At 42.3% G+C, this 12,388-nt stretch overlaps 1 protein-coding gene and 1 long non-coding RNA gene across 2 annotated transcripts in view; both read right to left on the reverse strand.

Moving 5' to 3' along the window:
- Positions 1–600: 600 nt before the first annotated feature.
- LOC115658527 lies at positions 601–3,692 on the reverse strand. Its single transcript, XR_004002326.1, has 2 exons — positions 3,647–3,692; positions 601–1,339 (listed from the first exon to the last, which is right to left on the reverse strand). It is a non-coding gene; the product is annotated as an uncharacterized LOC115658527 (long non-coding RNA).
- The window catches only part of LOC115658511 (SH3 domain-binding glutamic acid-rich protein-like), a 43,687-nt gene continuing 34,987 nt past the window's right edge, over positions 3,689–12,388 (reverse strand). Inside the window, exons 5-7 of the mRNA XM_030577589.1 lie at positions 12,264–12,365; positions 10,564–10,566; positions 3,689–3,730 (exon numbers count right to left, since the gene is read on the reverse strand). Of these exons, the coding sequence (XP_030433449.1) occupies positions 3,689–3,730; positions 10,564–10,566; positions 12,264–12,365 (147 nt within the window). The remainder of the gene's footprint in view (positions 3,731–10,563; positions 10,567–12,263; positions 12,366–12,388) is intronic.

Below are 12,388 nucleotides of genomic sequence, written 5' to 3' on the forward strand. Positions count from 1 at the left end.
CAGCCCCAAACTTCAGCCAAAATGAGCTTCTGTCAGGGAGCACCCCAAATAGCACCGGAGGAGCTGCAGGGGAGAGACTGAAAAGGTCCCAGAAAAGGCTGAAAGCCGCACAGACCCAGGACATCTGTCACATTCTTTTCCACTTCTAGTTTTAATTCTTTTGGCTTGTATTCTCCTACAGCCTGGGTAGTCAACTATTTTTTGTCAAGATCCAAATTTCTTGGTCAAGGTATAGTCAAGGTCCAGACTCCAAAGGAAACTTCCAAAGAGAAGCCAAAGGGAGTGCTAAGCCATTAGAGGATGCTGGGGGCTAGAAAAGGCTGGGGATTGAGTGAGTGCGGGGGGTGCCCCAAGATAGCAACAAAAGCTGACAGTCTGGCAAGGCAACATACAGAGAGGAAAAGGCTGATGTGATCAGGACAGTCTTTTTCTCCCAGCCAGAGATGGGGGGTTAGCTGGTCTGAGGGGCACTAACAAAAGCTGGCAAGGAAAGATGCAGATGTACCAGGCCCAGGCATACAGTGCTTTTATTAGTTTTACCCTTTGCTCTACGTGTTTTGTACCTTTGGCGGAAGGAATAAATAGTGCTTTGTTCTGAGGCACTGTCTGAGTCATTTTAATCAACAATCTGGTCACAGGTACCCATAGCGAAAGGGCTGACAGGTGCTAAATGCAGTTGGCCTGTTGCATTAACATCATTGGGGAAACAGTGGGGCAGGGTGAAGTGTACGAAGCCACACCTGTCACACAAGAGGGACTAACGGAACTAAGATGCAGTTTGCCCTGTAACTGTGACATGTACTATGGTTAAATTAACGCCTCTGTGGACAAACAGAAGACCTGACCTAAAACGTGTTTATTTAAACTACTGTACAGTGGAAATCATATTTATTTTAAAGGCCAGTTCAGAAAAAAGCAACACAAAGCTTGTACACAGGGATCTTCTTTGGAGTTTTCAGTGCTGAAGTTCTTTACCTCCTAATACAGTTTTGATGCACAACTGTGGTTATTTACTGAGTGCCAATAGTGTACTTGGCAGAGTACAAACATGGAGGAAGACACGGTCCCTGCCCCAAGGAGCTTACAATCTAAAATTAGACATAGACAGTACTGTTAGAACATATAAAGCTAAGTCTGAGATCTTGTCAGCCAGAATTAAGATGACCCACTTTAACAAAGACCAGAATACCAAATATATATATAATATAGGGCAGAGTGGTGTCTTGTGTTTTGGGGATATATTGATGTCTATACATGTGTTGGTGTGAAAGGCAATGGTGGGTTGTTTGCAGGGAAGAGGTGGTTTTATTTTCTCTGGTGCTGCACAGACTTGTGCTTCCTGAAGAGGAAAAAGCAAATATATAAATAAAATTAGCACTATCATAGAACTTCACATACAAAGCACTGTACAACATTAGGGCACATTAATTCCCAAGCAGTGGAGGAACCCAGTGCTGGGATGGGGGTAGAGTGAAAGGTGGGAAGTCTGGCCCCTCATCCCTCACAAAGCTGTGCTGAGACACTAGGTCTCCACCCTGGCATCCAGGGATCTGCTGAGTTCTGTGGGTGGAAGCCCAGATACTGAAGTCACTGGGAATTCCATTAACTTCAAGGGGCTTTGGATCAGCTTCTGCCTGTACTGAAAAGAAGGAGAGAACCTGTCCCACTAGGGAACAATCTGCTAGAAACGCTCAATTTCCCATTCCCTAAACAAGTGTTTTCCCAGTTGGGAGCTGATCTGGCTCTTAACCACCCTTTCTTCTTTAAGAAGGAAAAACAAAGAAAACCTGGGGAATTAAATACAAAAACATACTTTGATGTAACACTAAATTAACAATATTAAACACTCAGCCATCAGGTCACGGAAGCATTAAGAGGTCCTATCTCCTCTCACCTGGCAAGTGTAAGTCAGGAATAACCCTTCAAAGTCAATGGAGTTGCAGTGATGAAGAATGGAGTGAACTCACCCACATCAGATATATGAAGTATGATGATTTATTAGTTTATACTGCTGTGTCTATATCTTAATACAGAATGGGCTCTGTCCTGGGGTTGCATATGCATTCAGAAATGCATGTATAACTCCAGTAGGAGATGCGTGGCCATTTCTAAGGGAAAAATTGAGCTCCATGTGCACTTGGTGGGTTATCACAGAGAATCTTAACCTTTACATTTCCAGATGTCAATGTTCAAAATGGGAACTTATTAATTATTAATTTATTTATTAATTATTATTATCATTGTTATTATCATGGACAATTTTACTTTTTATATTAAAAAGTGCTTTGTATAGTACCGATTAGCATTTTTACAAACCATGTAAATATTCCAGTTGTGCAGGAAGGAAGGAAAGTTCAATGTACTGTGAATAGCACCTTGGAATGCAGCTACTGTAAAACAACTCTTTAGTTATAGAAGGTGATGCAAGTCTATCAGATCACTATGATTTTGATCCATTGGCAAAATATCAGTGTGGGCAAAAAAAATCTGGGAAGAATCAAATCAACTGAAAAAAATTATCCGGAGCACAGTGTACGGCTTTAAGTATTAAAAAAAAAAAAAGGATGTATGACTCTAGGGACTAGTGATAAAAGCACACTTTAAATACATCCACTTGGCCAAAAAAGAGGGTTCAGTTCTCTGTCTTCTGCCTGTTACCAGCCAAATCAGAGCACTGATAATGGCAGTCCTTGGTGGAACTGAACATCTCAGCTTTCTAGTTAGGAGACTGGTCCCCTCTGACGACATCTATACATGGTTGAGGCCATAACAAGGGGTGAAAAGGATAAGTATTGGTCCTAGGGTGACCAGACATCCCGATAAAATTGGGACTGTCACGATATTTAGGTGTTTGTCCCGTATCCCGACTGATCTTTGGTTGGGATGCAATTTATTTCATTCCGCTGGCAGCACGCGCCATTTTTATTTTATTTATTGCTGCTCTGTCAGCAGCATTCACCTTTTTTTTTCCCCCTTTTTCCCCTCTTTCTGCTCCACTCAGCCTTTTTTTTATTTTTTTTGCTCTGCCGGCGGACCCTTCCCCCCATGTGTCCCGATATTTTCTCCCTCTCATCTGGTCACCCTAATTGGTCCCTGAAATACTGAGTATGGAAACCCCCACACCCTTTCTGTATTTTCTTTAGGGATAAGGAGAGGGTTTATGTATAAGGGCTGATGCCTGGATTCCCACCTTCCTCCTATTGCAAAAATAAATATAAAAACCAGCCATCTACTAAAGTTAAAGGGGCACTGTCCTCTTAAAATCTAGTCAAAAAGTAGTTAAAAAGTAGTTTCACACAGTACGCCTGTCTTTGAGGCTTCCTGATGTTCTTTTGATTTTACAAATCACTTTTCATATTTAAATATATATATTTCTCTGACCTTCGGTTGTCTAAAAGACTCACAAACAACAGGGAAAACTGACTGACTATATGGGGGTGGGAATAGTAAATTGACTATAAGCAAAATGCTGTCAAATGTACAAAGTAAACAAACAGGAAAATTTTGTCTGTAATCTCAATTCTAATCACCTGAGGTGATACTTGTAATAATATTAGGTGAACTTTTAGGCAGAATCAGGATTTTCAAGTCTATGATGTTTCCTTACACTTGTTTAAAAACTAAAGCAAGCTGACTTCATAATTACCTGAAAAACCCTTTGGAGAAAAAAAAAAGCCATAAAAAAGTACTAAGATTCTTCCTCTTCCTCCTGTTCTTCTTCTTCTTCTTCCTTGTTTGTAGAACGAGGGTACAAAAGTGATCACAGGAGAGTTGAAAGAAAAATGAGCAGTCTTGAAATACAGATCCCTAAATTTGCAACTGTATCTAGATAATGTATCTAGCAGATGTCACATTCATTAGTGTAAAAAACAAAAATAGCACAGATACATTTCATGCAGGTTTTTTTTAAAAAAAACAAACCCATACATGCAGTGCTCTAGCCTTACAGTATTAAGAGGCAAGCTTTGGGGTATAAAAACGCCTTTCACAGAACAGTTGTGGGAAAGGATACATCTAAACTGTAAATAGATGCTGGAGATTAGATTTTGAATATACATGTATTCAAATATGATAAGCATCTGACGTTTTAGATGAGACCTTATTCTACAGCAATGAGAAAATCAACATGCATGCTCCATGACCTAAGCTACTGCAAAGCCTGAAGTCATTCAGAGCCAAATAATAAGCCCGTGTTTCCATTTCCAACATGTTCTTTGCTTTTTGAGATATAGAATGAATTTCAGAAGTGAAAAAAAAAAAAAGAAAAAAAAACCTTTCTGACTAAGGAACATCAGCCAGCCAAAGAAGCCATTACCTGAAACTTGCCATTTCCATACCACAGAGGAAACAGCCTATGAGTACGTCTACAGTGTAATAAAAGACCCATGGCATGGGCACCATTGGCATGGGTTAGCTGACTTGAACTCACAGGACTCGTGCTGGAGGGCTATAAAATTGCAGTGTAAACATTCAGTCTCAGGCTGGAGCCTGGGCTCCAAGACCACATGAGGAAGGAAGGCCTCTAAGCGTGGGTTCCAGCCCAACCCCAAATGTCTACATTGCAATTTTATAGTCCTGTGAGCCCAAGTCAGCCAGCCTGAAACTCAGTTCCGTGGATTTTTTAATGACAGTGTAGAGTAGACAAACCCCCTGTTTGCTCTGTCTTCCTCTGCGTAGCAAGTGAAGCTTTTGAAAGGCAGCTCTACTCTGAAAGTTACTAAAATGGCATTGTAATATTTTGCATTTATTGTCCTTCAGTGATTTCTGGATCAAATCTGCTCCCTTTGCAAGTAAGAAGTATTACTAATTGCCACAAAGTCCACCCACATTGTGAAAAATTAAGGTGGGTTCTTTCAGGGTTGTGCATAACTAACAATTAAAGATTGAGCAACTAGACTTCAGTTAGAAGTTCTGATGATGATATGTGAGGCAGAATATAACCCAGAACTATGTTGACTCTGCAATTCTATAAAAAAATTGCTTGAGCCAGAAAAGTTAAGGGTTGTAACTAAATACACACGTGGGCGTGGGTAAGAAGGTGCCAGTTTAACATAATTGCATTAAAGAACCATTCCTGCAAAACCAAACTTTATAAAGCACTAAAATGATCTTCCCCTTAGATTAACTGAAGTGGAAAATGCCCATCCAAATGGAATTTCATACTGCATCTTTGGAAGTATTTCCAGTCTATCCTTAAGAAGGATTTCTTTGGCCAGTGTTGTTGAGAACAATCCAAGAAGGCTTACAAACAGCTCGCATCTTTCCAGGTTTTGGCAGTGCTGGCTAAAGCCACACAATGGCAGGCGCTGGCTCCTGGCTCCAGCCACACAACCCTGGGCTCCAGCACCCAGGTCCAGGCTCTGGCCGTGCAGCGGCAGGCACTGGCCCTCCACGCTGACCCACAACTCCATCTGTGCAGCAGTAGGCTCCAAGCCCTGGCTCCAGCCATGCAGTTCCTTTCTCCAGCTCTGGGTTCTGGCTGCGGGCACTGAGCCCCAGACCTGGCCGCATGGCAGCAGGCACCAGGCCCTGGCTCTGGCCACGCGACAGTGGGGTTCATCACCCACCCTCATCTCCCCTGGCCCCTGCTGCCTCTCACAGCCTTATATCCATCCCCTCCCCCCACCCCTGGACCCTGCTGCCTTCCTGGCCTCACATCCATTCCCCACAATGCCTCCACCCCTGCTGCCTCCCCTGGCCCCACACCCATCCCATCATCACTTCTGACCCTTGCTGCCTGCCCCTCTGTCACTCCCCAAACCCCCAGTCTGGAGCTTAATGGGTCCTTGGGCTTGCTGAGAAAAGTGATATTAACAAACATGTAAGTGTCACTTGTCACAGCAGACTTACCAGCTATCTGTGAAAAGTGATACCTGCATGTTATATTAATATCACTTGTCACTTTTCATAGCCTCTGAGGTACCTACTAAGTGTGCTCTGATATTAACAAATATACAAATATTCACAGCAAGCCCCAGCACCCTGGATGGGAGGGGGGCAAGAGGAAGGCAGCATTATTTTTGTTATTAAGTCTAAAAAACCTAAAAATATACATTACAATTCTTTGGATGTGAATGTGTGCATATTTAATTGTTTTTCCTAAAGCTAATTTAATTAATTAATTAGCTTAATTAATTAAGCTAACTTAATAAAGCTTATTAATTAATTAAGCATTTTAGCCACCAGCCACACTTCGTGGCCACCAAAAATTTGGCTCCTTAGGAGTGGAGCTTTTGAGGCCAGTATCCTGGAGCAGCTCCCAGCAGGGATTGGGTGGAAAGAGCTGTCAGGCCCTACATTTACCACCATTTGCGGCTAGTTCCTGATTCTGCTGTTGTAACTTTTGTTGTTTAAAGGCCTTCCAGGATCTGGGCTCTTCCATACAACTCCTTAATTGAGACAGAGCCACAGCTTATTGTATCAGCTGTCATATGTTTCTTGGCACAGATCAAGATCTCTTTAACTAGCCAGGATTCCATTCGAATTTTTCTATGACATAATCAGCAGCACAATTAAACAGGCTGGATTATACTCTGCACTGAGCTTTCCTTTTTAAATTGTATGAAACAAAGTAGTGAATAGAGCCAAAATGTCAATACAAGGTTCGAAACTTTGTGTTGATTTAGGCATGAAAAATAAAACTACAGCGCTGTAACTGTCTTCTTTTGGTTTGAATGAGCAGGAGTTGGTCAACATGGTAAATTGAAACTCCAATGGGGACCTGACTATCGTTCAGAAGATGCAACCACATGGTTGCAAATTACAGTGGGCACTGATGGAAAGGTCAGCCTTTCAGAACACGAGACACACGGATGGCTTCTAAATTAACTGTAACCAATTAGGAAAAAACCTGGGCATGGACAGCTCAGTGAAAACCTCGACGCAATGACCAGATATGGTCAAATATGCAAACAAAATGGGTTAGGCTGTAGAATAGAGAATAAAACTGAAACTCACCTTAAAGACTGACATCTGCCTGTCTTATGTACTTATATAGCCTTCATTACCATAGTGCCTGAGTATCTGACAATCTTTAACATGTTTATCCACATGCCATCCCTGTAATGTAGGGAAATGCTATTGTCCTCTCTTTACAGATAGGGAATCATACAGAGTCTAAGTAATTTGTCCAGTTTTGTATAGGAAGTCCATGGCAGGGCAGGAAATTTAAACTAGATCTCCTGAATCCTGGGCTGGAACCCTAACTGCTACACCACCCTTCCTTTCTTCAGTTTTGGTTACCTGCTCTTACAAAGAATATAGCAGAAATAGAAATGATGACCTGCTAGAGCTAGCAGAAGTTCCTGAGTTTAATGGGATTTGGAGTACTGTCTGATAGTTGTTTGGGGAGATATTTTCCTTTATTTTGCACTCATTTGAACATTGCTGGAGTCTGGTGGGTGAACTCTGCTCTATGAGAGAACTCATAAGAAAAATCAGGTTACACCATAACCTTAAAAAGATCACTTTAAACAAATTATGCCCCCCCACACACATCCGGCTGTTATACTGGCCAAAGGACAATGTTTTCCACCTGGGACTCAAACCTATCCTGTAAGAAATGAAGACTAGCAAGTTGTTAGTTGTATAGAAATGGCATTGCATTATGTCATTACAAAACCTCTCATACACAGCTGCTTGATACATTTTAAGACTTCAACAACTTGTTCCAGCATTCTGTTCTCATTTGAAAAACATTAGACTAGAATGCCAGCCTGAACAGCAAGTAACCCAATCCAGCCAAGGGATGTTCTCCAGCCTCACCCAGGGCTTCCCCCAAGGTTTGAGGAAAGAGGTATTAAATGGCCACCATGTGCAGGCGGAAAGTGAGCAAAGCTTGGAAAATGAACAGATGCAACTTAAGGATGAAATTCAGCCCTATGCTGAGAGCTGGCACAAGGACTAGGCACCACCTAAGCCCCACTAAAGCCCTATTTTGAGGGTTTAAATGAAACTTTAATGGGTGCCTGACCCTTATGCATGGAGGTGCATCTGATCCTTAATGATTTAGAAAAAGTGAAGAGTGGGAGATTATTAGTGGAGTTCCCCAGAGATCAGACTTGGGACCAATCTTATTTAACACTTTTATCACTGATCCTGGCACAAAAAGTGGGAGTGTGCTAATAAAATTTGCAGATGACATAAAGTTGGGAGGTATTGCCAATACAGAAGAAGACCAGAATATCATACAAGAAGATCTAGATGACCTTGTAAACTGGAGTAATAGAAATAGGATGAAATTTAATAGTGTAAAGTGCAAGATCATGCTATGCACTTAGGGAATAACAACAAGAATTAGGTGTCCCTAACCTCTGTTTGCCAGAAGCTGGGAATGAGCAACAGGGGATGGATCACTTGATTATCACTTGTTCTGTTCATTTCCTCTGGGGCACCTGGCACTGGCCACTGTCGGAAGACTGGATACTGGGCTAGATGGACCTTTGGTCTGACCCAGTAGGGCCATTCTTATGTTCTTATGTAATTTTTGCTATAAGATGGGGACTTATCAGTTGAAAGCAACAGAGGAGGAGAAAGACCTGGGTAATTGGTTGAACACAGAATGACTATGAGCCATCAGTTGGATGCAGTCATGAAAAAGGCTAATGCAGTCCTAGGATTCATCAGGTGAGATTTTTCCAGTAGAGATAGGGAAGTGTTAATACCATTATACAAGGCACTGGTGAAACCTCATCTGGAATACTATGTGCAATGGTCTGCATGATTAAGAAAGGTTAATTCAAACTGGAACAAGTGCAGAGAAGGGCTACTAGGATGATCCGAGAAGTGGAAAACCTACCTTATCAGAGGGTACTCAAAGAACTTGGCTTGTTTAGCCTAACCAAAAGAAGGCTGAGGGGAGATATGACTGCTCTCTATAAATATATCAAAGGGATAAATACCAAGGAGGGAGAAGAGCTATTTAAGTTAAGCGCCAGTGTAGACACAAGAACATATGGAGATTGTCATAAACAGATAGCTAAGGGTTAATGTTCTTTTACCTGTAAAGGGTTAACACAGGGAACCAAACACCTGACCAAAGGACCAATCAGGAAACAAGACTTTTTCAAATCTGGGTGGAGGGAAGTTTTGGGTGTGAGTCCTTTGTTCTTGGTCTGTTCTTTTCTCGGCTCTGAGAGTGATTTTTCTATCTCCTGGCTTTCTAATCTTCTGTTTCCAAGTTGTAAGTACAAGGATAGTAAGACAATAGGTTTATATTGTTTTCTTTTGTATTTACATGTGTGTAGTTGCTGGAATGTTTTAAACTGTATTCTTTTTTAATATGGCTGTTTATTCATTTTTTTCCTTTAAGCAATTGACCCTGTATATTGTCACTTTAATACAAAGACTATATTTAATGTCTTTTTTCTTTCTTTTTTAATATAAAGCTTTCTTTTTAAGACCTGTTGGAGTTTTTCTTTAGGGGGGACTCCAGGGAACTGCGTCTGCAGCTCACCAGGGAATTCGTGGGAGGAAGAAGTCAGGGGGAAAATCTCTTCATGTTAGATTTACTAAGCCTGACTTTGCATACCCTCTGGGGGAGAGGGAAGAGAGATTAGATCTCTTGGTACTTGTGTTTCCAGGACTGGAAGCAGGGAATCTCCTAGGGTCGTCCAGGGAGGGGAGCCTGGGAGGAAGTAACAAGGAAACAAGGGGAGGGGGTTATTTCCCTTTGTTGTAAGACTCAAGGCATCTGAGTCTGGGGGTCCTCCAGAGAAGGTTTTGGGGAGACCATAGTGAGCTAGGCACTGTATAATTCCTAGCTGGTGGCAGCAATACCAGGTCCAAGCTGGTAACTAAGTTTGGAGGTTTTCATGCTAACATCCATATTTTGGACGCTAAGGTCCAGATCTGGGAAAAAATGTTATGACAGAGATAAACTGGCCATAAACAAGTTTAGGCTTGAAATTAGGTGAAGGTTTCTAACGATCAGAGGTGTGAAGTTATGGAACAGACTTCCAAGGGGAGTAGTGGGGACAAAAGACATATCTGGCTTCAAGACTGAGCTTGATAAGTATATGGAAGGAATCATAGAAGATTATGGTTGGAAGAAACCTCAGAAGGTCATCTAGTCCAATCCACTACTCAAAGCTGGACTAACCCCAACTAAATTATCCCAGCCAGGGCTTTGTTTAGCCAGGCCTTAAAAACTTCTAAAGATGGAGATTCCACCACCTCCCTAGGTAACCCATTCCAGTACTTCACCACCCTCTTAGTGAAATAGTGTTTCCTAATATCCAATTTAGACCTCCCACACTGAAACTTGAGACCATTGCTCCTTGATCTGTTATCTGCCACCACTGAAAACAGATGAGCAGCATCCTCTTTGGAACCCCCCTTCAGGTAGTTGAAAGCTGCTATCACTCTTTTCTTCTGCAGACTAAACAAACACAACTCCCTTAGCCTCTCCTCGTAAGTCATGTGCCCCAACCCCCTGATCATTTTCCTTGCCCTCCACTGGACTCTTTCCAATCTGTCCACATCCTTTCTGTAGTGAGAGGGCCAAAACGGGACACAATACTCCAGGAGTGGCCTCACCAGTGCCGAATAGAGGGGAATAATCACTTCCTTTGATCTGTTGGCAATGCTCCTACTAATGCAGCCCAATATGCCGTTAGCCTTCTTGGCAACAAGGGCACACCGCTGACTCATATCCAGCTTTTCATCCACTGTGATCCCCAGGTCCTTTTCTGCAGAACTGCTGCTTAGCCCGTCGGTCCCCAGCCTGTAGCAATGCATGGGATTCTTCCATTCTAAGTGCAGGAGTCTGCAGTTGTCCTTGTTGAACCTCATCAGATTTCTTTTGGCCCAATCCTCCAATTTGTCTAGGTTACTCTGGACCCTATCCCTGGCCTCCAGCATATCTATGTCTCCCTCCAGTTTAGTGTCATCTGCGAACTTGCTGAGGGTGCAAGCCATCCCATCATCCACATCATTAATAAAGATGTTGAACAACACAGGTCCCAGGACCGACTCCTGGGGCACTCCGCTTGATATTGGCTGCCAATTAGACATTGAGCCGTTGATCACTACCCATTGAGCCCAACAATCTAGCCGGCTTTCTATCCACCTCATAGTCCATTCATCCAATCCATACTTTTTTAACTTTCAAGAATACTATGGTAGACTGTATCAAAAGCTTTACTAAAGTTAAGATATATCATGTCCACTGCTTTCCCCATGTCCACAGAGCCAGTTATCTCATCATAGTAAGCAATCATGTTGGTCAGGCATGACTTGCCCTTGGTGAACCCATGTTGACTGTTCCTGATCACCTTCCTCTCCTCTAAGTGATTTGAAATATTTTCCTGGTTTCCAATGGTTTCCAAAATGGTATGATAGGCCTGCCTATGATGGCATATGGCCTATCGATGACTGGCAGTGGCAAAAATCCAAAGTGGTTGATGATGGGACACTGAATTACTACAGAGAATTCTTTCCCAGGTGTCTGGCTGGTTGGTGTCCACATGCTCAGTGTCTAACTGATCACCATATTTGGGGTCAGGAAGGAATTTTCCCCCAGGTCAGATTGGCTGAGTCGCTGGGGGTTTTTTGTCTTCCTCTGGAGCATGGGGCATGGGTCACTTGCAGGTTTAAACTAGTGTAAATGGTGAATTCTCTGTAACCTGAAGTCTTTAAACCATGATTTGGGAACTTCATTACTCAGCCAGAGGTTAGGGGTCTATTACAGGAGTGAGTAATTTATATTACAAGAGGAGTGGCCTGCAATGTGCAAGAGGTCAGACTTAATGATCATGATGGTCCCTTCTGACCTTAAAGTCTAAGAATCAATAAGGCTCGCTCCAAGGCAATGCACTCGTAGTGGTACTGGCAATGCTTGTGCAACTTTAGGAGCACTTTTGTATGGGGATAACAGGGTTTTAAAGCACCTCCGGTGCCTGAACCATTGATGGCAACAACTTTTCTCTCTAGTATAGACAGTGATTGAGCTTCTAGTTTCCTGATTATTCCTCATACTAGTGTTTAGTTCCAGATGAGCTTTAAAAACGTGCATGTTTATAAGCTATTGTTAGTCAAGGCCCAGAGCAAAGCTCATCCAAATTTACATACGTTTCCCATGATTTTTGTGAACTTGAAGAAGAATGCACACAAACGCCAGTTATGGCCGTTTTTAGATTAACATATAGCCAGCACCATCCTGAGATTCATGCTGAGGAATTTAAAGATTTATATGGAGATGTCTGAATTTAATGAATTTAGCCCAGATGTGGATTAAACTCCCAGAGAAGAAAAGAGAAAATTACCTGTTGCTCTTCTGATGGCAGTTCAATAGAATTAGCGACTGCATCTACGTTGTCTTCTGTATGTGCCTCATTTTCTTCAGTTACTTCAGACTTTTCAGTCTCCTGACAACAAAGGAAAAGCACAG

The sequence above is a fragment of the Gopherus evgoodei genome, chromosome 1, assembly GCF_007399415.2.
Source record: "Gopherus evgoodei ecotype Sinaloan lineage chromosome 1, rGopEvg1_v1.p, whole genome shotgun sequence".
In the NCBI taxonomy this organism is placed as follows: domain Eukaryota; kingdom Metazoa; phylum Chordata; order Testudines; family Testudinidae; genus Gopherus; species Gopherus evgoodei.